The 25,869-nt window shown below is 40.8% G+C and overlaps 1 protein-coding gene across 3 annotated transcripts in view; it reads left to right on the top strand.

Annotated features, from left to right (window-relative positions):
- LOC128218603 (centrosomal protein of 41 kDa-like) overlaps window positions 1-18,708 on the top strand; it is a 30,350-nt gene extending 11,642 nt beyond the window's left edge. For all 3 annotated transcript variants that reach the window (XM_052926313.1, XM_052926312.1, XM_052926314.1), the window contains 9 exons: window positions 5,543-5,604; window positions 6,206-6,254; window positions 9,296-9,443; window positions 9,690-9,832; window positions 10,334-10,401; window positions 11,544-11,658; window positions 13,856-14,044; window positions 15,392-15,537; window positions 15,762-18,708. In XM_052926313.1, the coding sequence (XP_052782273.1) occupies window positions 5,543-5,604; window positions 6,206-6,254; window positions 9,296-9,443; window positions 9,690-9,832; window positions 10,334-10,401; window positions 11,544-11,658; window positions 13,856-14,044; window positions 15,392-15,513 (896 nt within the window). In that variant the 3' untranslated portion in view covers window positions 15,514-15,537; window positions 15,762-18,708. The remainder of the gene's footprint in view (window positions 1-5,542; window positions 5,605-6,205; window positions 6,255-9,295; window positions 9,444-9,689; window positions 9,833-10,333; window positions 10,402-11,543; window positions 11,659-13,855; window positions 14,045-15,391; window positions 15,538-15,761) is intronic.
- Window positions 18,709-25,869: the final 7,161 nt, after the last annotated feature.

Genomic DNA, 25,869 nt, shown 5'->3' on the forward strand with positions numbered 1-25,869 from the left:
AGGCCATGGACATGGTTTCCGTTGTTCTGCCCAGGCCGTGGAGATGGTTTCAGTTGTTCTGCCCAGGCCATGGAGATGGTTTCAGTTGTTCTGCCCAGGCCATGGAGATGGTTTCAGTTGTTCTGCCCAGGCCATGGACACGGTTTCCGTTGTTCTGCCCAGGTCGTGGTGACGGTTTCCGTTGTTCTGCCCAGGCCATGGAGATGGTTTCAGTTGTTCTGCCTAGGCCACGGAGATGGTTTCAGTTGTTCTGCCCAGGCCATGGAGATGGTTTCAGTTGTTCTGCCCAGGCCATGGACACGTTTTCCGTTGTTCTGCCCAGGTCGTGGTGACGGTTTCAGTTGTTCTGCCCAGGCCGTGGAGATGGTTTCATTTGTTCTGCCCAGGCCATGGAGATGGTTTCAGTTGTTCTGCCCAGGCCATGGACACGGTTTCTGTTGTTCTGCCGAGGTCGTGGTGACGGTTTCAGTTGTTCTTCCCAGGCCATGGAGACGGTTTCAGTTGTTCTGCCCAGGCCATGGAGACGGTTTCACTTGTTCTGCCAAGGCCATGGAGACGGTTTCACTTGTTCTGCCTAGGCCATGGAGATGGTTTCACTTGTTCTGCCTAGGCCATGGAGATTGTTTCAGTTGTTCTGCCCAGGCCGTGGAGATGGTTTCAGTTGTTCTGCCCAGGCCATGGAGATTGTTTCAGTTTTTCTGCCCAGGCCGTGGAGATTGTTTCTGTTGTTCTGCCCAGGCCATGGAGACGGTTTCAGTTGTTCTGCCCAGGCCGTGGAGATGGTTTCCATTCTTCTGCCCAGGTCGTGGAGATGGTTTCAGTTGTTCTGCCCAGGCCATGGAGACAGTTTCAGTTGTTCTGCCCAGGCCATGGAGACAGTTGCAGGTGTTCTGCCCTGGCCATGGAGATGGTTTCAGTTGTTCTGCCCAGACCACGGAGACGGTTGCAGGTGTTCTGCCCAGGCCATGGAGATTGTTTCAGTTGTTCTGCCCAGACCGTGGAGATTGTTTCTGTTGTTCTGCCCAGGCCATTGAGATGGTTTCAGTTGTTCTGCCAAGGCCATGGAGACAGTTTCTGTTGTTCTGCCAGGCTGTGGAGACGGATTGGTTGTTCTGGCAAGGTCATGGAGATTGTGTCAGTTTTTCTTGCAAGGCCTTGTAGACAATATTATTTGCTCTACCCATGCTGTGGAAATGGTGTCAAACGTTCTGGCCAGGTCATGGGGACAGTATTAGTTTTTTGCGGATGCCATGGAGACGGTGTCAGTTGTTCTACACAGGCCTGAAGATGGTTAAAAATGTTTATGCCATGCCATGGTATTGTTGTTCTGGCCATGCCATGGAGATGGAGTTAGTTGTTCTTCCCAGGCCATGGAGATTGTGTTAGTTGTTCTAGCCAGGTTATGGTGACATTTTAAGTTGTTCTGCCTCGACTATTTAGAAGATTTTTTGTTCCTCTGGCCAGGCCATGGAGACAGTGTAGGTTGTATTGGCCAGGCCATGGAGACAGTGTAGGTTGTATTGGCCAGGTCATGTAGACTTTTTATGTTGTTTTGGCCAGGCCATGGAGACAGTGTAGGTTGTATTGGCCAGGCCATGGAGACAGTGTAGGTTGTATTGGCCAGGCCATGGAGACAGTGTAGGTTGTATTGGCCAGGCCATGGAGACTTTTTATGTTGTTTTGGCAATTAGGCTATAGAGACAGTGTAGGTTGTATTGGCCAGGCCATGGAGACTTTTTATGTTGTTTTGGCCAGGCAATGGAGACAGTGTAGGTTGTATTGGCCAGGCCATAGAGACAGTGTAGGTTGTATTGGCCAGGCCATGGAGACAGTGTAGGTTGTATTGGCCAGGCCATGGAGACTTTTTATGTTGTTTTGGCAATTAGGCTATGGAGACAGTGTAGGTTGTATTGGCCAGGCCATGGGGACAGTGTAGGTTGTATTGGCCAGGTCATGGAGACAGTGTAGGTTGTATTGGTCAGGCCATGGGGACAGTGTAGGTTGTATTGGCCAGGCCATGGAGACAGTGTAGATTGTATTGGCCAGGCCATGGAGACAGTGTAGGTTGTATTGGCCAGGTCATGGAGACAGTGTAGGTTGTATTGGCCAGGCCATGGAGACAGTGTAGGTTGTATTGGTCAGGCCATGGAGACAGTGTAGGTTGTATTGGTCAGGCCATGGAGACAGTGTAGGTTGTATTGGCCAGGCCATGGAGACAGTGTAGGTTGTATTGGCCAGGCCATGGAGACAGTGTAGGTTGTATTGGCCAGGCCATGGAGACAGTGTAGGTTGTATCGGCCAGGCCATGGAGACAGTGTAGGTTGTATTGGCCAGGCCATGGAGACAGTGTAGGTTGTATTGGCCAGGCCATGGAGACAGTGTAGGTTGTATTGGCCAGGCCATGGAGACAGTGTAGGTTGTATTGGCCAGGCCATGGAGACAGTGTAGGTTGTTTTGGCAGTTAGGCCATGGAGACAGCGTAGGTTGTATTGGCCAGGCCATGGAGACAGTGTAGGTTGTATTGGCCAGGCCATGGAGACAGTGTAGATTGTATTGGCCAGGCCATGGAGACAGTGTAGGTTGTATTGGCCAGGTCATGTAGACTTTTTATGTTGTTTTGGCCAGGCTATGGAGACAGTGTAGGTTGTATTGGCCAGGTCATGTAGACTTTTTATGTTGTTTTGGCCAGGCTATGGAGACAGTGTAGGTTGTTTTGGCCAGGCCATGGAGACAGTGTAGGTTGTATTGGCCAGGCCATGGAGACAGTGTAGGTTGTATTGGCCAGGCCATGGAGACAGTGTAGGTTGTATTGGCCAGGTCATGTAGACTTTTTATGTTGTTTTGGCCAGGCTATGGAGACAGTGTAGGTTGTATTGGCCAGGTCATGTAGACTTTTTATGTTGTTTTGGCCAGGCTATGGAGACAGTGTAGGTTGTATTGGCCAGGCCATGGAGACTTTTTATGTTGTTTTGGCCAGGCTATGGAGACGGTGTAGGTTGTATTGGCCAGCCAGGCTATGGAGACAGTGCAAGTTGTTATGGCAAGACTAGAGAGACATTGTAAATTGTTCTGGCAAGGTTATTTAGATTAAGTTGTTTTGATCAGGCATTAGACAGTGTTAGTTGTTCTGGCCAGCTTATGGTGACAGTATTAAGTTGTTAGCTTGTCTGATGAGTTTGTGGTTATAATTTTTCATGACTTAAAAGTTTCAGTATACATGTATATTAACATTGGAGACCTAGCTGATGTCATTAAGACTTCAATGAATTTCTTACTTTCTTCATTTTCATATGATTGATGTATTATGAATCGTGCTGACTCAGAATGTGTGCATTATTCTATGTTAAGGTCTGCCTTTGAAAGTTAAGGCTCCTCACCTAGACTCTTTTGTTCACCAGTAATTCTTTAGTGGACCCATGCAGATTGGGACTCCATTATTTATCATGCCTCAAGAGGCTAGGGATAACCCTTACTTTGAACTTTAAGTATGTTTTGGCATTCTGTCCTGTGAAATGTAGCTTTCATTGTTTATCAGCTGTTAAAAGCAGTTTGTTATGCAATGATTAGGTGGCACTTTGATTGGCAAGCTCATTTGTCATTCTGCAGAAACATAGGTATGTTAAATACAGGAGACTAGTGTGATGTTTGCATTGTAATCTGGCAGATATAATGAACAATGTGAGATATTTCACCTCTTTTAATGCATTGGTCTGATTGGCTTTGTTACTTAGCTACATGTTGCTATATTTAACATGTCTGGTATGCTGCATTCTATGTTTTTAACCTTTAAGCTGGGCCCATATTCAAATGTCATAAAATGTCGTAAATAATCTTTAATATCGGCATTTTGGGCAGAAATGTGTACATAATTGTTAAACATTGGATATCAAATGTATATGGCCAGTAAAACCATTATCACTCTTCTAATAACAGCTGTGCAATAAGAAGATTTGCTGCTGTGAGTCCCAAACTCCCATGTTAATGAATATTGCTCCAGGCCTCAAGCTGGCTTGTTCATTAACACTGTGGTTAATGAATATTGCCCAAGCTAGCTTGTTCATTAACACAGTGTTAGGTCTACAACTGCCTGCATATTGCCCCAGGCCTCAAGCTGGATTGTTCATTAACACAGTGTTAGGTTTACAACTGCCTGCATATTGCCCCAGGCCTCAAGCTGGATTGTTCATTAACACAGTGTTAGGTTTACAACTGCCTGCATATTGCCCCAGGCCTCAAGCTGGATTGTTCATTAACACAGTGTTAGGTCTACAACTGCCTGCATATTGCCCCAGGCCTCAAGCTGGCTTGTTCATTAACACAGTGTTAGGTTAACAACTGCCTGCATATTGCCCCAGGCCTCAAGCTGGATTGTTCATTAACACAGTGTTAGGTTTACAACTGCCTGCATATTGCCCCAGGCCTCAAGCTGGCTTCTTCATTAACACAGTGTTAGGTTTACAACTGCCTGCATATTGCCCCATGCCTCAAGCTGGATTGTTCATTAACACAGTGTTAGGTTAACAACTGCCTGCATATTGCCCCAGGCCTCAAGCTCGCTTCTTCATTAACACAGTGTTAGGTTTACAACTGCCTGCATATTGCCCCAGGCCTCAAGCTGGATTGTTCATTAACACAGTGTTAGGTTTACAACTGCCTGCATATTGCCCCAGGCCTCAAGCTGGATTGTTCATTAACACAGTGTTAGGTTTACAACTGCCTGCATATTGCCCCAGGCCTCAAGCTGGCTTCTTCATTAACACAGTGTTAGGTTTACAACTGCCTGCATATTGCCCCAGGCCTCAAGCTGGATTGTTCATTAACACAGTGTTAGGTTTACAACTGCCTGCATATTGCCCCAGGCCTCGAGCTGGATTGTTCATTAACACAGTGTTAGGTTTACAACTGCCTGCATATTGCCCAGGCCTCAAGCTGGCTTCTTCATTAACACAGTGTTAGGTTTACAACTGCCTGCATTTTGCCCCAGGCCTCAAGCTGGCTTCTTCATGAACACAGTGTTAGGTCTACAACTGCCTGCATATTGCCCCAGGCCTCAAGCTGGCTTCTTCATTAACACAGTGTTAGGTCTACAACTGCCTGCATATTGCCCCAGGCCTCAAGCTGGATTGTTCATTAACACAGTGTTAGGTCTACAACTGCCTGCATATTGCCCCAGGCCTCAAGCTGGCTTCTTCATTAACACAGTGTTAGGTCTACAACTGCCTGCATATTGCCCCAGGCCTCAAGCTGGCTTCTTCATTAACACAGTGTTAGGTCTACAACTGGGCCGCTTCTTGTTCTATAATACAAAATGGTTATGACAAGGCATGGCCAATTCTGAAAAACTTGCATTAAGAGATAGCAAAGTAACTTCCCCTCATTTTAATTCAATTTATATGAAAATATTAATAACAGTTCTAGTGAGTTCTGATTGCTTTTGAATATAATTTTGTACTGAAAAAATGTGTTGTATTTTCTGATTTTTTTTCCGTTTCCTTGCTAATCATGTAAGATTCATGCTGATTTAGATCTGTGTGTGTTACAGACTACCGGTACAAGAAGGATGAGATCTTCAAGCGGATGAAGATCACCACATTTATTCAGTTGGTGAGTGGGACCTACTTACACTGTCATTGCTCTGAACATAAAACAGAGCTGTTAGAAGATTGGAGCATAACTCTAGTTATTATCTCCAGGATCACTGTCAATAACTTAAGGCTTTTTGTATTAAAGGACAAACAAGTTTATCTTCGATTATGTGAAATGAGCATATTACATCAAGGATTTAAAGAATACACAGTGTTCAAACAGAGAATCCAACCAAAGCATTGATCGATATTGTTGGCAAGTAGATATATCCAATCTTGATGCTTACCTGTATGACAATATTCTGGTTAAAACAAATTGGACAGAATAAGGCAATGAAGACTGTGAATGATAACTGTTGTACCGCAAAAAAAAATTAAAACCTTACATTACAAGGCAAATATCATAACTTGATTTCTGAAATGAATGGTGTAGGTTGAGATATATGATGAGACAAGAGTCTCACATCAATTCACATTGCAAGGTCTCACATGAATATAGCAATCGGATTAAAAATCAATAATGTAAGCATCAATATGCCTATTGTACATAGGAGTATTTAAAGTAATTAATACTGAGATATTCTACACATACAAGTCCTGTACATGTATATGTGTTGCAGGTTGTGCAAGTTGCTGAATATGACATGGTAGGGACTCCCTCAACTCAAGGTAAGGCTGCTCAAATATCTAGCCTCTGGGAAATACAGCCCACTCAGTTCAGACAAGACTTTCATATTATCAAGCATACCATACAATTGCCATATATTTTTAGCTTGACTATTCGAAGAATAAGGAGAGCTATACTACTCACCCATGCAGGAGTTTTATATAGAAGCATAACCATGAAGCAATTGCAAACAGTAGCATAGTCAGGCAGCAGTTTTATACAGTAGCATAGCCAGGCAGCAGTTTTATACAGAGGCAAAGCAATGAAGTAGTTTTAAACAGTTGCATAGCCATGCAGGAGTTTTATACAGTAGCATAGCCATGAATCAATTGTAAACAGTAGCATTACCATGCAGGGGTTTATACTGTAGCATAGCCATGAATCAATTGTAAACAGTAGCATTACCATGCAGGGGTTTATACTGTAGCATAGACATGAAGCAGTTGTAAACAGTAGCATTACCATGCAGGGGTTTAAACTGTAGCATAGCCATGAATCAATTGTAAACAGTAGCATTACCATCCAGGGGTTTATACTGTAGCATAGCCATGAATCAATTGTAAACAGTAGCATTACCATGCAGTAGTTTTATACTGTAGCATAGACATGAAGCAGTTGTAAACAGTAGCATTACCATGCAGTAGTTTTATACTGTAGCATAGCCATGAATCAATTGTAAACAGTAGCATTACCATGCAGGGGTTTATACTGTAGCATAGACATGAAGCAGTTGTAAACAGTAGCATAGCAATGCAGGAGTTCCATACAGTAGCATAGCCATGCAGCAGTTATAATTATACAGAAGCATAGTCATGAAGTAGTTGTATACAGTAGCATTGCCATACAGGAGTTTTATACAGTAGCATTGCCATACAGGTGTTTTATACAGTAGCATAGCCATACAGGAGTTTAATAAAGTAGCATAGCCATGCAGGAGTTTTATACAGTAGCATAGCCATACAGGAGTTTTATACAGTAGCATAGCCATGCAGGAGTTTTATACAGTAGCATAGCCATACAGGAGTTTTATACAGTAGCATAGCCATACAGGAGTTTTATACAGTAGCATAGCCATACAGGAGTTTTATACAGTAGCATTGCCATACAGGAGTTTCATACAGTAGCATAGCCATACAGGAGTTTTATACAATAGCATAGCCATACAGGAGTTTTATACAGTAGCATAGCCATGAAGTAGTTGTATACAGTAGCATAGCCATGCAGTAGTTTTATACAGTAGCATAGCCATACAGGAGTTTTATACAGTAGCATAGCCATGAAGTAGTTGTATACAGTAGCATTGCCATACAGGAGTTTTATACAGTAGCATAGCCATACAGGAGTTTTATACAGTAGCATAGCCATACAGGAGTTTTATACAGTAGCATTGTCATACAGTAGTTTTATACAGTAGCATAGCCATGCAGGAGTTTTATACAGTAGTGTGCCATGAAGTAGTTGTATACAGTAGCATAGCCATGAAGTAGTTGTATACAGTAGCATAGCCATGCAGGAGTTTTATACAGTAGCATTGCCATACAGGAGTTTTATACAGTGGCAAAGCCATGCAGGAGTTTTATACAGTACTATAGCCATGAAGTAGTTGTATACAGTAGCATAGTCATGCAGGAGTTTTATACAGAACTATAGCCATGAAGTAGTTGTATACAGTAGTATAGCCATGAAGTAGTTTTATACAGTGGCATAGCCATGCAGGAGTTTTATACAGTAGCATAGCCATGAAGTAGTTGTATACAGTAGCATAGTCATGCGAGAGTTTTATAAAGTACTATAGCCATACAGGAGTTGTATACAGTAGCATGGCCATGAAGTAGTTGTATACAGTGGCATAGCCATGCAGTAGTTGTATACAGTACTATAGCCATGAAGTAGTTGTATACAGTGGCATAGCCATGCAGGAGTTTTATACAGTAACATGGCCATGAAGTAGTTGTATACAGTAGCATAGTCATGCGAGAGTTTTATAAAGTACTATAGCCATGAAGTAGTTGTATACAGTGGCATAGCCATGCAGTAGTTTTATACAGTACTATAGCCATGAAGTAGTTGTATACAGTGGCATGGTCATGAAGTAGTTGTATACAGTAGCATGGCCATGAAGTAGTTGTATACAGTAGCAATACATTATTTTAGTACTGTTGCATATATATATTGTCACTTCACATATATTCAGTACTTTGCTTAACATTTTCTGGGGTTCTTCTTTTAAGCTGTGGAATGTCCACACTACCTTTCTTTAAATGAGCCAGTACTTTTTCATTATTTCAAACCATATTTGCTAATGGCACATCACTGGCAAACTACTGATCACCATTAAATTTAATGTCTCAGAAAATCTTATAAAGTATTTTAAGAATAGAATGACATGTTTTCTATATTCGACTTTTGATGATCGCATTAGTAATTGCAGCCTGTCAGATATATTCTGAAATTGGAATCAACGAAGAATTAGTTATATTAATGTTAAATGGGGGATAAGAATAAATTAAGAGGTTACAGTAAATATGTCTGTTTGAACTGGGAGATTAAAAGATTAGAATTGATTAAGCTTCGTCACCAGAATTAGAATACATACCGTAAACCACCTCAAGGTACTCACTGTATGGGGTTATATAAATTTCGGCTTTTAACAGAGAATGTTCTCAATAATAATGTTATCTTAAAAATTAAAAAAAAGGGGGAAAAAAGCCATATGTATGACAATAAAGTAAATATATTATTTTATTCTTCAGTTTCACTGCAAGGTTATTTCTGTTAATTGATTTCAAATATTTATACTGCTTAAAATGTTTATACAAAGAATAAATGGCAGGTTAACATCACAATACACACAACACACTTAGTTTTCTTTCATGATATATTAATTTTTTCAATGTCATATTTGTTCTCTGCTGCCAGGTAGTCTCTTGTCATTGCAACGCAAAGAAAGTATACTTGTTCACATTTTTGATTCCATTGACATATTTATACTATTGGTAAAAGTTCACATTGCTTCAGTCTGACCTATTGTATGGTGTTACAGATGGGTCATACCGGCCAGACACCGCTGATGAGGAAATCCTGCGTATCCAGCGTGGGGGCGGTGACCGATCCCCTGCTCCCTCCCTCGCTCTTACAGAGGGGGACTACGGGGCCCCAGCTCAAGCCACTGACAGATCTACATTAGCGGGGTAGGCTTGGTTCTTATCTGTTTCATGTAGTAAGTCATCTTTAGTTGACTGGATACTGTTTGCAATATAATTGTTTCGTAATACTTATTTTTTAATTCTCTAGAGTGGGATTTTCAATTGCAGGCCTGATATTTCCCTGAAATAAAGCTTTCTATAAGAAACATGTTTGTCTTTGACGCAGCTAAATGATTTTAGTATAGAAGAAAAAATAAACTATTCTTAATCTTTTATTCCTTCCATCTCCAGAGTCATAAAAGGACAGGGCGAGCTAGATCGGCCCGGGCCCCGTAACAATGGGTCCCTGGAGAAACGGGTCCTGGAGGGCTGCCCCTACCTGCTCCTTGATGTCCGGGATAAGGACAGCTTTGATCAGTGCCACATCATCACAGGTACCACACCCATGAGTTTTGGAGCACAGGCCCTAATATCTCAAAACTTCACCATTCAAATCATACTGATTAGTTACTTTTAAACACTTCAAAATAAGAAATTTACCCAGCATGTGCTCAAACAAAAATAATGAGCTTAGCTTGATCCTGTTGTGAAGGATGTTTGACAGCGCAGATTGATGTACTCTTCAATAAGAGGGTCTCTTGTCTGTACCTATTGTACATATTCCTTAAACACTACATATGTACCATGGGAAAATAAAGAAACAATGTTTGAAAGAATTTTATTTAAAAACTGATATTAGGACAGCTAGTTGAAAATGGCAAAGGTTGAAGAATTAACAAAAGCAAAATCGAACAGAAACTGAGCTTTAAGAATTAAAACAAAATAAACTAGCTTAATATGTTTAGTAGTTCATTCAATACAGGCCAAATGTTGATATATATTTGTAGATTCATTACTGTTACATCATTGTACTTGTAGCTTTTGTTTTGTTTCAGCAAAGAGTTATCCATCAGCTATGTTGTCAAGAGCTTGCAACTATGAAACTAAAGACATGCTAGCCTTTGTATCCTTTCTGTGGACAAATTCCTGAGGAATAGTTGTACACTCATCGAACAGTAACTTTGGTAATTAATTCTAGTTAGAATAATGAACATGTTATATGTTTTGGTAAGTATTAAAAAGGCTTGCTCATTTACCTATTAGCTGTTGACTTGCTCAATGACCTATTAGCTGTTGACTTGCTCAATGACCTATTAGCTGTGGACTTGCTCAATGACCTATTAGCTGTTGACTTGCTCAATGACCTATTAGCTGTTGACTGCATCAATGACCTTTTAGCTGTTGACTTCATCATTGACCTATTAGCTGTTGACTGCATCAATGACCTTTTAGCTGTTGACTTCATCAATGACCTATTAGCTGTTGACTTCATCAATGACCTACTAGCTGTTGACTTGTTCAATGATCTTTTAGCTGTTGACTTGCTCAATGACCTTTTAGCTGTTGACTTGCTCAATGACCTTTTAGCTGTTGACTTCATCAATGACCTATTAGCTGTTGACTTCATCAATGACCTACTAGCTGTTGACTTGCTCAATGATCTTTTAGCTGTTGACTTGCTCAATGACCTTTTAGCTGTTGACTTGCTCAATGACCTTTTAGCTGTTGACTTCATCAATGACCTATTAGCTGTTGACTTCATCAATGACCTATTATCTGTTGACTTGCTCAATGACCTTTTAGCTATTGACTTCCTCAATGACCTTTTAGCTGTTGACTTCATCAATGACCTATTAGCTGTTGACTTCATCAATGACCTACTAGCTGTTGACTTGCTCATTGACCTATTAGCTGTTGACTTGCTCAATGACCTATTAGCTGTTGACTTGCTCAATGACCTTTTAGCTGTTGACTTGCTCAATGACCTTTTAGCTGTTGACTTGCTCAATGACCTTTTAGCTGTTGGCTTGCTCAATGACCTAATAGCTGTTGGCTTGCTCAATGACCTACTAGCTGTGGACTTGCTCAATGACCTACTAGCTGTGGACTTGCTCAATGACCTACTAGCTGTGGATTTGCTCAATGACCTACTAGCTGTTGACTTGCCTTATGTCATATTAGCTGATGACTGACAGCAACACTATTTATTGTTTTATTGACTTAGATGTATTGCATGCATGTATTTTCCTTGACTTTCCTGTGTAGCGAAACCAGGCAGGTAAGATCATCATTGTTTATGACGAGACAGAACAGTTAGCGCCAAACTGTGTTACCACACTGGTACAGAGGGGATATGATAACATCTTCCTGCTCTCTGGAGGTTAGTTTTAAAAAAATATTTATAAGCTTGTCTGTCTTGGGGTTTTTTTTGTCATTGGCCTTTGCGTTTTGGTTGTTTGAAATTTTAACCTTTGCAGATCCCCTAAGTGTTCAAAATATTAAAATAAAAATGGGTAAACATTTTGGCAGGCAAAATATGTAAAGTAAGTAAACCAGCTTTGGTGTTGGTTCTGGGGCACCCATGTTTACCTTGACATTGAGTTTCGAAATAAAGGAAATATTATATAATAGGGTTATAAGTACTGCGTTTTGATCAGGAAGGTTGTTCAACTCGAGTGGATTTTTGCAGATTCGGATTTCACGAGGCGCAAGCCGAGTGAAATAAAAATCTTCAAAAATCCACAGAGAGTCGACTACAACCTCTCGGCTCAAAACGCAGTACTAATAACCCTTTTATTACATACATTACTGTTTAGATCGCTTAAAAGCCACATGTTTTCATAATAAATGTGATTTTAACGACACACTTTTTATACGCCCATCTTACGATGGCCGTATTATGGGAACACCCATGGCGGGCGGGCGGCGGCTCCACAATGTTGTCCGCTCTCTAACTTGAACATTTCTCATCCAATTTCCACCAAACTTCATGAAAGTGTTTGTTGGTGAAATATCTAGGTCAAGTTCGATAAGCAGCCAAATCGCTTTAGGCACTCCAGAGTTATGGCCCCCTGAATTTGTCAAAATTGGCCATTTTAGCTTTGTCCGCTCTCTAACTTGATCATTTCTCATCCAATTTCCACCAAACGTCATGAAAGTGTTTGTTGGTGAAATATCTCGGTCAAGTTCAATAACCAGCCAAATCGCTTTAGGCACTCCAGAGTTATGGCCCCTTGAATTTGTCAAAATTGGCCATTTTAGCTTTGTCCGCTCTCTAACTTGAACATTTCTCATCCAATTTCCACCAAACTTCATGAAAGTGTTTGTTGGTGAAATATCTAGGTCAAGTTCGATAACCAGCCAAATCGCTTTAGGCACTCCAGAGTTATGGCCCCCTGAATTTGTCAAAATTGGCCATTTTAGCTTTGTCCGCTCTCTAACTTGATCATTTCTCATCCAATTTCCACCAAACGTCATGAAAGTGTTTGTTGGTGAAATATCTCGGTCAAGTTCAATAACCAGCCAAATCGCTTTAGGCACTCCAGAGTTATGGCCCCCTGAATTTGTCAAAATTGGCCATTTTAGCTTTGTCCGCTCTCTAACTTGAACATTTCTCATCCAATTTCCACCAAACTTCATGAAAGTGTTTGTTGGTGAAATATCTAGGTCAAGTTCGATAACCAGCCTAATCGCTTTAGGCACTCCAGAGTTATGGCCCCCTGAATTTATCAAAATTGGCCATTTTAGCTTTGTCTACTCTCAAACTTGAACAGTTTTTATCCGAATTTTACCAAACTTGCTACTATAAATGTTTGTTGGTATATATTCTTGGCAAAGTTCTATAACCAGCCAGGCTCTTCAGGATTATGGCCCTTGAATTGGTCAAAATTTGCCATTTTTGCTTTGTCCACTGTCTAATTTGAACAGTTATCATCTGATCTTCACCAAACTTGCTGAAAATATTTGTTGGTAAAATAAATCGGTCAAGTATGATAATCAGCCAAATGCCCCGAAGCACTTCAGGATTACTGCCCTTGCCATTTAAGCTTTGTCTACTCTCTAACTTGAACAATTCTCATCTGACCTTCACCAAACTTGCTGAAAATAAAAAATTTCTACTGTTAATGCCATATTGTGCCAAATCATTTGCTTCTTGAAAAGCTTGCTTCTCGCGCAACGAAACATGTTATGACATGATGTCACTGGAGAGGAATACAGACCTTCGTATTTTGCGATATGTATCGTGTGTGTATTTATGATGGGTATATAATAAATAGGAGTATTACAAACACTGATCTTGAATGTTATATTATGCCTAGCTCAAAACTAAATTTGACTAATTGTTTTGCACAGAAGCTGTTTTGCAGAGTTTACGTAGCAACTTTTCTATTCCCAGGGTTTGGAAACAAGATTATGTTAAAGAGCTTATACTAAGAGTCTTCTAAATGTTTCTAAATTGTTTTGCTGCTATTTAGTGAATTGACTTACCATGTCTTAAAGCAATGTATAGATTGGCATTGTTTTACTGTACATCAATGGAAAGGGTGTCTGAAACTTATTGCCTTCTCCTTTTGCAGGTATGAAGGTGGCGTACAAGATGTTCCCGGAAGGTCTATTTACTGGTCAACCCCCTGTGGCAGTGACAGAGACCCCACGTAACACAGCACGCACTCCGGACATGGCGAACCGGGACAGATTCTCCATGGAAGATCTAGAAAAGATAGGAATTTACCTGGACAACGCCCTCTGTGATAAAAGTTCAGGAAGTGAGTATTAGCAAGTTAAAGGTGTACAAAAGAACTACTATGTAACAATTATGTTGGTGGTAACATTAACTGATACATTGCTGTGAAAGATGTTGATTCACAATTTAATATTTACTCTCCTATTGTGTTCCCAGGGATGAATGCATATCCTTTCAATTGCATTCATATTCTGATGAACACAGCTTCTTCAGATTACCTCTGGCCCCCAATATCAAAAACATATCAATATTTAAGTCAGATCTCCATCTCAATCTCAACTCATTTTACCACACAAAAGCACTGTATGATAAAAAAAATCTTGCATGATTTTATACTTTTTGAAAAAGTATTTTCTCATAGAATGTGTTGATAAAAATATTGTGCCAATATTTCATAAAGAAATACTTCTAGAGCAAAACATATACTTGAGTTACTGTTAAAAAACAATGAATTGTACTCAGATACATCTTTGGCTGTAGAATATTTTTATCTTTGAATCTTGACCACAGGCCTTAATCAACTCATTAAGTGTTAAATGTCATAATGTGCTTTTAATAGGTGTAATTACATGTTTGACTTTTAATAACTTTTGAAGCTATGTGGTAAAATGAGGTGAGACTGAGTTTGAGATTTGATTTAAGTATTTTCGTGATATTGGGACCAGATTGAACTAGAACAAAACTCTTAACTGGCCGTTAAGGACGTTTTATTAAAATGAATGTGATGTTGATGAAACAAGCGACATCTTTGACCACTGTTCAAATTGCCAAATTAATTCTACCTCCAATATTGTTTTAAAGCCTTATTGTCAGCATTGCAGATCTTGGATTATCCTAGAGAATTGTTTTCATATTATTGGTGTAAATCACTGGCCTTTTTTTCTGTCCATCTCACAGGTCGGACTGTCTGACCCATTCCCAATGCCAAATATGTACAATTTTTCCCAATTTCTTAAAAGAAACACCCAATGCGATCATTTTTTTGTCACTTAAAGTCTGGCTTCTAACACCATGCCAGCATTATTGCAGAACCAGAGTTATAGCATGGGAACAAATCTTTTGGAACATTTGTTCATTTATGAGTATAAATACATTTATCAACATTTATAGTTAAATACACTAATTTCACAGAGAAAGCTGCCCAAAATGATGATTTTATTGATGATTTTTATTTCTAATATTGCCAATTATTGAATCACTTAAAAGATATTGCATCTGCTTAATCCCAGAATTGACAAAAAAATGCCTGAAATTTCAAATTTTCCCACTTTGTTATATTTAAGAATTGCATTCCATCCATGATTGTGCTGCCCAGCTGATACTGACAGTCATAACTAATGGTACAATTTCTTGCCTTTCTCATTTTCAGGTCGGTTATCAAAAGCCAGTACAGCATCTAGTCGTATGAGCAACTTCTCCTCATCATCCAAACTCAAGACTCCGCATTCTGTGGCCCAGGGACGGGCATCACACCAGACACCATTCAAATGACCACTCTAGGGCATGACTCACTGAGTATGTTGATGATAGACTGAATTATTAAGAAGGGTGTTTATAAGAAAATCTTTTCAATTGTATATTATAGCAACTAATAAACCAGTTTTTCAATAATTTTGTTGAAGTGAAATATTTATTTTGTTGCTTATTTTCATTGCATAAATATTATAGAATAAACATGCAGGATTAGTTTTCAAGCAAATTTTAGCTGTCCTAATAATATTGTATTTAAATTTTTGCAGCGCTGGTTAGGGGAGTGAACTTGCCTGGGCACCTGCAAATACAACAAGAGTTTCCTTTCTTGGATGTGCAACATTATCTGAAGCTTTGTGTGAAGTGTTGGGCAGTGTTTACATTCTACTGGTGATCCATCTCAATTCTGCACCTCATCCTATATTCTAAAGATTGTGTTGTCCTGCTTCACATATTCATCTCAAGTATTACTGATAAATCATAATGCACTAGTTAAATGTACATCAAACAAAGCACATTCCGACATATATTATATGTTAAGCAGTTATTTTCCTTCATATCTTAAACTATGTACTTTTCAATATTGTAAACTTGCAAACTGTCTGTTTGTGTGCTGGGTGCTGGTTGTCAGTATTGTATGTTCACATTATGGGTCTAGTTAGGAAGTCTAGTATTAACTCAATTATCAGATGTGTAGACACTAACTGTCAGTGGTTTGGCCATGATATTAGTTGAAAAGTAGCTACATGTAACTAACTAATGTGATGTGAATATAGATGATTTCAGACACGGTGAAGGCGAGTTTTAATGTTTTATTTTAATAAGGCGACTTTAAATAAATTGCTAGATTTTCATCTCTTTTTTCTGCCACCCCTTAAAAATTTTTGACTCTAATAAAAATGTTGAATGAGGGACTGTATTTATGTATCTGTCCGGTACTATCTGGGAATGGCGTTTATTCATACCTACAGCGTTGATGTATTGTGATCGTGGTTCGTCTAGAACACATGCATATAGTCCCTTATGCTATAAGAAAGAGCATGAACACATATTCAAAGGTGAAACAGTCATCGATGAAATATTGGAAGTCTAAACCCCACCCCAATTTACAAAAAGAAATTGATGAAACTCTAGCAATTAATGGCCTAAGAAACATTTTTTAACCTATTAAATTATTAAAAAACAAGAGGTATGGCCCCTCCATTACATGTATATGTTATTGTTGTGCTTAAATGGAGGATGGTGATTATTTATTGTCTGTGTGATATGTTTTACTGATATGTGATATGTACATTTATGTTTAATAAGATTGCATAAGTTATTGAAGGGAGTGTACATACTTTTGACATTTTGTGAAACAGCTTTTTATTCTTAAACATTTTCATATACATTCCAATCGACTTAATGGCACTTTTTGATGTTGATTGGAAAATGGGTTTAAATGTGCTTTTTGTAACAGGTAACTGTTAAAGCTGCTAGCTTGAAGCTGGTATTAGGTAACAACGAGTACATTCAGTAAGTGGTTTATTTCTATGAAGTAACTGGTTCTACAATGCAACTTTACTGATTTATTTTATTGCATAAAATCAAATTTCCATATATAGTGTTTTCTTATGAATCAAGTGTAGGATAAAATTGCTGGATATGATTCTCATCCCACACTGTGAATGTGTCCATCTATTTATACCACAAGTGCGTCGATCTTTTAAGATATACATTATTGCATGCTATTCAATCAATCTCATTATGTTTCTTATTTTTTCTGATTGTCTCGTATTCCTGCAATGATTCATTTTAGCTCTATATTCTTCTGCGTTCAGTGGTAGAATCCCATCTGTGCTTGATGCTGTAATTACTTGCAAACCCACCACATGTTACATCCAGGATTTCTATTGGTCAATGTAATCCCTACATTATTGTATTGTTAGCAGTGTTAAGTCCACATTCCTACCAAGAACGATCTCTTCTAAGCAAATAATACCCTCTATGTAACATCTTGTGTAGTTGCTTAATGATGCAAAAACTGTTAACTTCATTGGAGTTTTTAGTGAACTCGTATTAAATAATGTTTTGAAAATTAGCAAAAAATAAAATCTTATCCAAATATCCATTCACTTTATTGAAGTGGTCAATTCAGTGCCTTATTTTATAACTTCCAATTTCGAAGGGTTTATACAGGAGAACATTATCTTGTACTACAATTGTGTTTATCAATGAGGTATCCTACATCAAACCACTTACTTTATTTCACTTGTTTTTGAATGTTAGGCTGTATGGTATTATTCTGCCAGTGTACATGTAGGGCTGTGGCACTGCATTGAGCGCTAAAGGGCTGTGGGGGTTTACATGTACTCCTATTCCGGTGCACATGTAGGCTTCTACTAGTCCACAGGTAGGGCTCGGCAAGTACACATGTAGGCCTCGACTGGTGTACACACATGCAGGCCACTGCATGTTCACATGTAGGTCTTAGTAGGGCTCTGCGGGTGTACAAATTGCTCTCTGCAGGTGTACATGTATGACTGCATGTGTACATGTTGCGCTCTGCAGGTGTACATGTATGACTGCATGTGTACATGTTGCGCTCTGCAGGTGTACATGTATGACTGCATGTGTACATGTATGACTGCATGTGTACATGTTGCGCTCTGCAGGTGTACATGTATGACTGCATGTGTACATGTTGCGCTCTGCAGGTGTACATGTATGACTGCATGTGTACATGTATGACTGCATGTGTACATGTTGCGCTCTGCAGGTGTACATGTAGGGCTCTGCAGGTGTACATATTGCGCTGTGCATGTGTACATGTTGCGCTCTGCATGCGTACTTGTTGCGCTCTGTAGGTGTACATGTTGCGCTCTGCAGGTGTACATGTTGCGCTCTGCATGTGTACATATTGCGCTCTGTAGGTGTACATGTTGCGCTCTGTAAGTGTACATGTTGCGCTCTGCAGGTGTACATGTTGCGCTCTGCATGTGTACATGTTGCGCTCTGTGGGTGTACATGTTGCGCTTTGCAAGTGTACATGTTGCGCTCTGCAGGTGTACATGTTGCGCTCTGCAGGTATACATGTTGCGCTCTGCAGGTGTACATGTAGTTTGACTGTTGATTCCCCATCTGTTACTATGCTCATGTTTCTGTGTTCAGAAGTGTGAAGTTTTTATTCAAATACAAAGATATGTTTTGTCGATGGTTTTGTGAATAAAGAAAATGTGAATGTATTTGTCTTCATGTCTGCTTTCCGAAGAAAGGTCCAGGTATTGCCTTGGTATTGGCCTAGTCCGGCAACAGCTTTACCCTTAATAATCTTAATAATTAAACCATTCTAGGTATTGAAATGAAACTTGTGCATACCACACATGTTACCCGTGACAATACGCACGTGGGTACCATGGCCTGTAACTCCGGCTTGGTTGTCGATTCCCCTCAAACAAATGAAAATTGCGCGATGTTTAGGTGATCTTGAGATGTTTTATATTCATATTGAAATAAATATGGTGTGGTATTTTTAGAAAAGATCATTACAATGAAATCCCAGATTTTTCACGATTGGTTATAGCATGACTTACAATATGGCGTATTTACTGTCGGCTGGTATAACAAACATATGTTAAGTTCAGACAGAATGTTAACACAGAAACGATACGTAACAATACGGTAGGTCAAAGACTTCTGTATGTTTTAATGTTTGCCTGCAATACAAACAAAACTGTGTCCATTTCCGCTCGTCATAAAATATTATGCAATAAGGATATTCATCCGTCGTCCCAAACGTTTTAAGTCTTATTTCGACATAAAACAGCCTATTAGGTTACTCTCATACAATTATTTTCTGAATGTGAAGCGCAGGTATGTGAGTTTTGTGTCGACAGTTTACAAAGCTACTCTATATTGATGTAAAGCTGTTTATACATGTGTGCGAAGATCATTTCTTTGACTGTAATGGAGTCAAATATTATTTTAAGACGAGGTTTCTTTATTCTTTACTAAGCTGAAAATGGGATTAAAAGTTCGATTGAAGTGTGTATCGATCATAGACAGCTTGCCTTTTCAGCGTTTAGCGGGCCTGGGACAGTGTGGGCATTGGGCAAAGTCGGATCGGATTATTGGCGGCATCTTTTACTGACGTCTGTAAAGCCTGAAATACGCAATGTCTTCACAACGACATTAATATCCAATTAACAACAGTTGCTAATGTTAAGCTGCTTAACGCAATGCCATGTACTCAGTAATATGTTGCACATTGCGTAGTTTGTATGCACAAATATATTCAGACGTAATTGTAAGTATTGAAAAGTAGGCAAAATGTATTGAAGTAAGGACTCAACGAAGATAAAGAGCGGAAGCAAAACACTACGTGTACGTTGGCGTGTAACTACCCCGGTAAAAGAAAACGTTGCAGTAGCAACCCCCGTACAAGTAAACGTTGCAGTAGCAACCCCCGTACAAGTAAACGTTGCAGTAGCAAACCCCGTACAAGTAAACGTTGCAGTAGCAACCCCCGTACAAGTAAACGTTGCAGTAGCAACCCCCGTACAAGTAAACGTTGCAGTAGCAACCCCCGTACAAGTAAACGTTGCAGTAGCTACCCCCGTACAAGTAAACGTTGCAGTAGCAACCCCCGTACAAGTAAACGTTGCAGTAGCTACTCCCGTACAAGTAAACGTTACAGTAACTACCCCCGTACAAGTAAACGTTGCAGTAGCAACCCCCGTACAAGTAAACGTTGCAGTAGCAACCCCCGTACAAGTACACGTTGCAGTAGCTACCCCCGTACAAGTAAACGTTGCAGTAACTACCCCTGTACAAGTAAACGTTGCAGTAGCTACCCCCGTACAAGTCAACGTTGAAGTAGCTACCCCCGTACAAGCAACGTCGCAGAAGCTTCCCCTGTACAAGTAAACGTTGCAGTAGCTACCCCCGTACAAGTAAACGTTGCAGTAGCTAACCCCGTACAAGTAAACGTTGAAATAGCTACCCCCGTACAAGTAAACGTTGCACTAACTATCCAAGTAAAAATTGACGTTGTAGTAGCTACCCCTGTACAAGTAAAAATTGCAGAAGCTACCCCGATACAAGTAACCGTTCAAGTAGCTACCCCAGTACAAGTAAACGTTGAAGTAGCTACCCCCAGTACAAGTACACGTTGCAGTAGCTACCCCTTACAAGTACACTTTGTAGTAGCTACGCCCGTATAAGAACAATGTTGCGGTAGCTACCCCCCATACAAGTATACATTGAAGTAGCTACCAACGTACAAGTAGACATTCTAGAAGCTACCCCTTACAAGTACACATTGCAGTAGCTACGCCCGTATAAGAAAAATGTTGCGGTAGCTACCCCCCATACAAGTATACATTGCAGTAGCTACCCCCGTTCAAGTAAACGTTGCGATAGCTACCCCCCCCCCCCGTACAAGTACACATTGCAGTAGCAAACCCCGTACAAGTATACATTTTAGTAGCTACCCCCGTACAAGTAAACGTTGCAGTAGCTACCCCCATACAAGTACACAATGCAGTAGCTACGCCCGTACAATTGAACTTTGAAGAAACTACACCTGTATAAGTACACATTGCAGTAGCTACGCCCGTACAATTGAACTTTGCAGTTGCTACCCCCGTACAAGTAAACGTTGAAGCAGCTACCTTCCTAAAAGTAAATGTTTATGTAGCTACCAACGGACAGGTACATGTTGTAGAAGCTACGCCCGTACAAGTAAACGTTGCAGTAGCTACCAACGTACAAACAAACGTTGCAGAAGCTACCCCCGTACTAGTAAACGTTGCAGTATCTACCCCCGTTTATGAAGACGTTGCGTCAGATACCCCCATACAAGGAAACGTTGCAGTAATTTCCCACGTAAAAGCAAACGTTGCAGTAGTAAACCCCGTAAAAAAAGACTGTGCAGTACCTAGTCCGTATAAATGAACATTACAGTAGCTTACCCCGTTCAAGTGCACGTTGCAGTAGCTACCCCCTTACAAGTACACGTTAAAGTAGCTACCCGCGTACAAGTTAACTTGGAAGTAGCTTCCCCCCTGTACAAGTACACGTTGCAGTAGCTATCCCCGTTCAAGTAAACGTTGCAGTAGCTACCCCGTACAAGTGAAAACGTTGCAGTAGCTACCCCGTTCACATACACTTTGCAGTAGCTACATCCGTACAAGTAAACGTTGAAGCAGCTACCTCAGTACAAGTAAACGTTTATGTAGCTACAAACGTACAAGTACACGTTGCCGAAGATACCCCCACACACGTTGCAGTAACTCTTCCGTATAAGTAAACGTTGCAGAAGCTATCCCCGTACAGGTATACATTGCAGTAGCTACCAACGTAATAGTAAACGTTGCAGTAGCTTACGCTATTCAAGTACACGTTGCAGTAGCTATCCCCGTAATAGAAAGCGTTGCAGTAGATACTAACGTACAAGTAAACGTTTCGGTAACTACCCTCGTAAAAGCAAACGTTGCAGTAGTTACCCCCGTTCAAGTAAACGTTGCAGTAGCTATCCCCGTACTAGTACATGTTGAAGTAGCCACCCCGTACAAGTAAACGTTGATATAGCTACCCACGTACAAGAAGACGTTGCGATAGCTACCCCCGTACAAATAAACGTTCAAGTTGCTTACCCCTTACAAGAAAACGTTGCAGAAGCTTCCTTCATACAAGTAAACGTTGTAGTAGCTACCCCGATACAAGTAAACGTTGCATTAGCCACCCCGCACAAGTAAACGTTACAGTAGCTACCCACGTACAAGTTAACGTTGCTGTAGCTACCCCTGTACAAGAAAACGTTGCAGTAGCTGCCCCCCGTACAAGTAAACGTTGCAGTAGCTACACACGTACAAGTACACGTTGCAGTAGCTACCATCGTATAAGTAAACGTTGCAGTAGCTACCCACGTACAAGTAAACGTTGTAAAAGCTACCCCGGTGCAAGTAAACGTTGCAGTAGCTACCCCGGTACAAATAAACGTTGAAGTAGCCACCCCCACACAAGTAAACGTTACAGTAGCTACCCATGTACAAATATGCGTTGAAGTAGCTACCCACGTACAAGTAAACGTTGTAGAAGCTACCCCGGTACAAGTAAACGTTGTAGTAGCTACCCCGGTACAAGTAAACGTTGTAGTAGCAACCCCGTACAAGATAACGTTGCAGTAGCTACCCACGTACAAGTACCAGTTGCAGAAGCTACCCCGTACAAGTACACGTTGCAGTAGCTACCCCGTACAAGTTTACGTACGTTGAAGTAGCTACCCCCGTACAAGTATGCGTTGCAGCTGTTACCCCCGTACAAGTCAACGTTCAAGTAACTTACTCCGTACAAGAACACGTTGAAGTAGCAACCCCGTACAAGTTAACGATGATATAGCTACCCCCAGTACAAGAAAACGTTGCAGTAACTCCCCCGTTTACATTCACGTTACAGTGTCTACCCCAACGAAGTACACGTTGCAGTAGCTACCCTGTACAAGTACACGTTGCAGAACCTACCCCCGTACAAGTACACGTTGCAGTTGCTACCCCCGTACAAGTACACGTTGCAGAACCTACCCCCGTACAAGTAAACATTGCTGTATCTACCTCCGTACAAATAAAGTTTACAGTAGCTACCCCCGTACAAGTAAACGTTGCAGTAGCTTCCTCCGTACAAGTAAACGTTGCAGTAGCTAATCCCGTACAAGTAAACGTTGCAGTAGTTTCCCCCGTACAAGTAAACGTTGCAGTAGCTGCCCCTATTCAAGAACCAGTTGCAGTAGCTACACATTACAAGTACACGTTGCAGTAGCTACCCCCGTACAAGTCTAACGTTGCAGTAGCTACCCCCGTACAAGTACACGTTGCAGTAGCTACCCCCGTACAAGTTATTGTTGCAGAAGCTACCCATGTACAAATATGCGTTGCAGTAGCTACCCCCGTAAAAGTCAAACGTTCCAGTAGCTACCCCCGTACAAGTAAATGTTGCAGTAGCAACCCCCTTACAAGTAAATGTTGCAGTAGCCACCCCCGTACAAGTAAATGTTGCAGTAGCTACCCTCGTATAAATAAATGTTGCAGTAGCTACCCCCGTATAAGTAAATGTTGCAGTAGCTACCCCCGTACAAGTAAATGTTGCAGTAGCAACCCCCTTACAAGTAAATGTTGCAGTAGCCACCCCCGTACAAGTAAATGTTGCAGTAGCTACCCTCGTATAAATAAATGTTGCAGTAGCTACCCCCGTATAAGTAAATGTTGCAGTAGCTACCCCCTTACAAGTAAATGTTGCAGTAGCTACCCCCTTATAAGTAAATGTTGCAGTAGCTACCCCCGTATAAGTAAATGTTGCAGTAGCTACCCCCTTACAAGTAAATGTTGCAGTAACTACCCCCTTATAAGTAAATATTGCAGTAGCTACCCCCTTACAAGTAAATGTTGCAAAAGCTACCCCCTTACAAGTAAACGTTGCAGTAGCTACCCCCGTACAAGAAAATGTTGCAGTAGCTACCCCCTTACAAGTAAATGTTGCAGTAGCTACCCCATTACAAGTAAATGTTGCAGTAGCAACCCCCTTACAAGTAAATGTTGCAGTAGCTACCCCCTTACAAGTAAATGTTGCAGTAGCTACCTCCGTACAAGTAAACGTTGCAGTAGCTACCCACATACAAGTAAATGTTGCAGTAGCTACCCCCCTTATAGGTAAACGTTGCAGTAGCTACCCCCGTACAAGTAAATGCTGCAGTAGCTACCCCCATACAAGTAAATGTTGCAGTAGCTACCCCCCTTATAAGTAAATATTGCAGTAGCTACCCCCTTACAAGTAAATGTTGCAGTAGCTACCCCCTTACAAGTAAACGTTGCAGTAGCTACCCCCTTACAAGTAAATGTTGCAGTAGCTACCCCCTTACAAGTAAATGTTGCAGTAGCTACCCCCTTACAAGTAAATGTTGCAGTAGCTACCCCCTTTCAAGTAAATGCTGCAGTAGCTACCCCCTTACAAGTAAATGTTGCAGTAGCTACCCCCTTACAAGTAAATGTTGCAGTAGCTACCCCCTTACAAGTAAATGTTGCAGTAGCTACCCCCGTACAAGTAAATGTTGCAGTAGCTACCCCCTTACAAGTAAATGTTGCAGTAGTTACCCCCGTACAAGTAAATGTTGCAGTAGCAACCCCCGTATAAGTAAATGTTGCAGTAGCTACCCCCTTACAAGTAAATGTTGCAGTAGCTACCCCCGTACAAGTAAATGTTGCAATAGCTACCCTCGTATAAGTAAATGTTGCAGTAGCTACCCCCGTACAAGTAAATGTTGCAGTAGCTACCCCCTTACAAGTAAATGTTGCAGTAGCTACCCCCTTACAAGTAAATCTTGCAGTAGCTACCCCCTTACAAGGAAATGTTGCAGTAGCTACCCCCTTACAAGTAAATCTTGCAGTAGCTACCCCCTTACAAGTAAATCTTGCAGAAGCTACCCCCTTACATGTAAATGTTGCAGTAACTACCCCCTTACAAGTAAATCTTGCAGTAGTTACCCCCTTGCAAGTAAATGTTGCAGTAGCTACCCCCATACAAGTAAATGTTGCAGTGGCTTCCCACGTGCAAGTAAATGTTGCAGTACCTACCCCCTTACAAGTAAATGTTGCAGTAGCTACCCCTTATAAGTAAATGTTGCAGTAGCTACCCCCTTACAAGTAAACGTTGCAGTAGCTACCCACATACAAGTAAATGTTGCAGTAGCTACCCCCCTTATAGGTAAATGTTGCAGTAGCTACCCCCGTACAAGTAAATGTTGCAGTAGCTACCCCCATACAAGTAAATGTTGCAGTAGCTACCCCCTTACAAGTAAATCTTGCAGTAGTTACCCCCTTGCAAGTAAATGTTGCAGTAACTACCCCCATACAAGTAAATGTTGCAGTAGCTTCCCCCATGCAAGTAAATGTTGCAGTACCTACCCCCTTACAAGTAAATGTTGCAGTAGCTACCCCTTATAAGTAAATGTTGCAGTAGCTACCCCCTTATAAGTAAATGTTGCAGTAGCTACCCCCTTATAAGTAAATATTGCAGTAGCTACCCCCTTACATGTAAATGTTGCAGTAGCTACCCCCTTACAAGTAAATGTTGCAGTAGCTACCCCCTTATAAGTAAATGTTGCAGTAGCTACCCCCGTACAAGTAAATGTTGCAGTAGCTACCCCCTTACAAGTAAACGTTGCAGTAACTACCCCGTACAAGTAAATGTTGCAGTAGCTACATCCTTAAAAGTAAATGTTGCAGTAGCTACCCCCTTACAAGTAAATGTTGCAGTAGCTACCCCCTTACAAGTAAATGTTGCAGTAGCAACCCCCTTACAAGTAAATGTTGCAGTAGCTACCCCCTAACAAGTAAATGTTGCAGT

This window comes from Mya arenaria, chromosome 14, assembly GCF_026914265.1.
Source record: "Mya arenaria isolate MELC-2E11 chromosome 14, ASM2691426v1".
Taxonomy (NCBI): Eukaryota; Metazoa; Mollusca; class Bivalvia; order Myida; family Myidae; genus Mya; species Mya arenaria.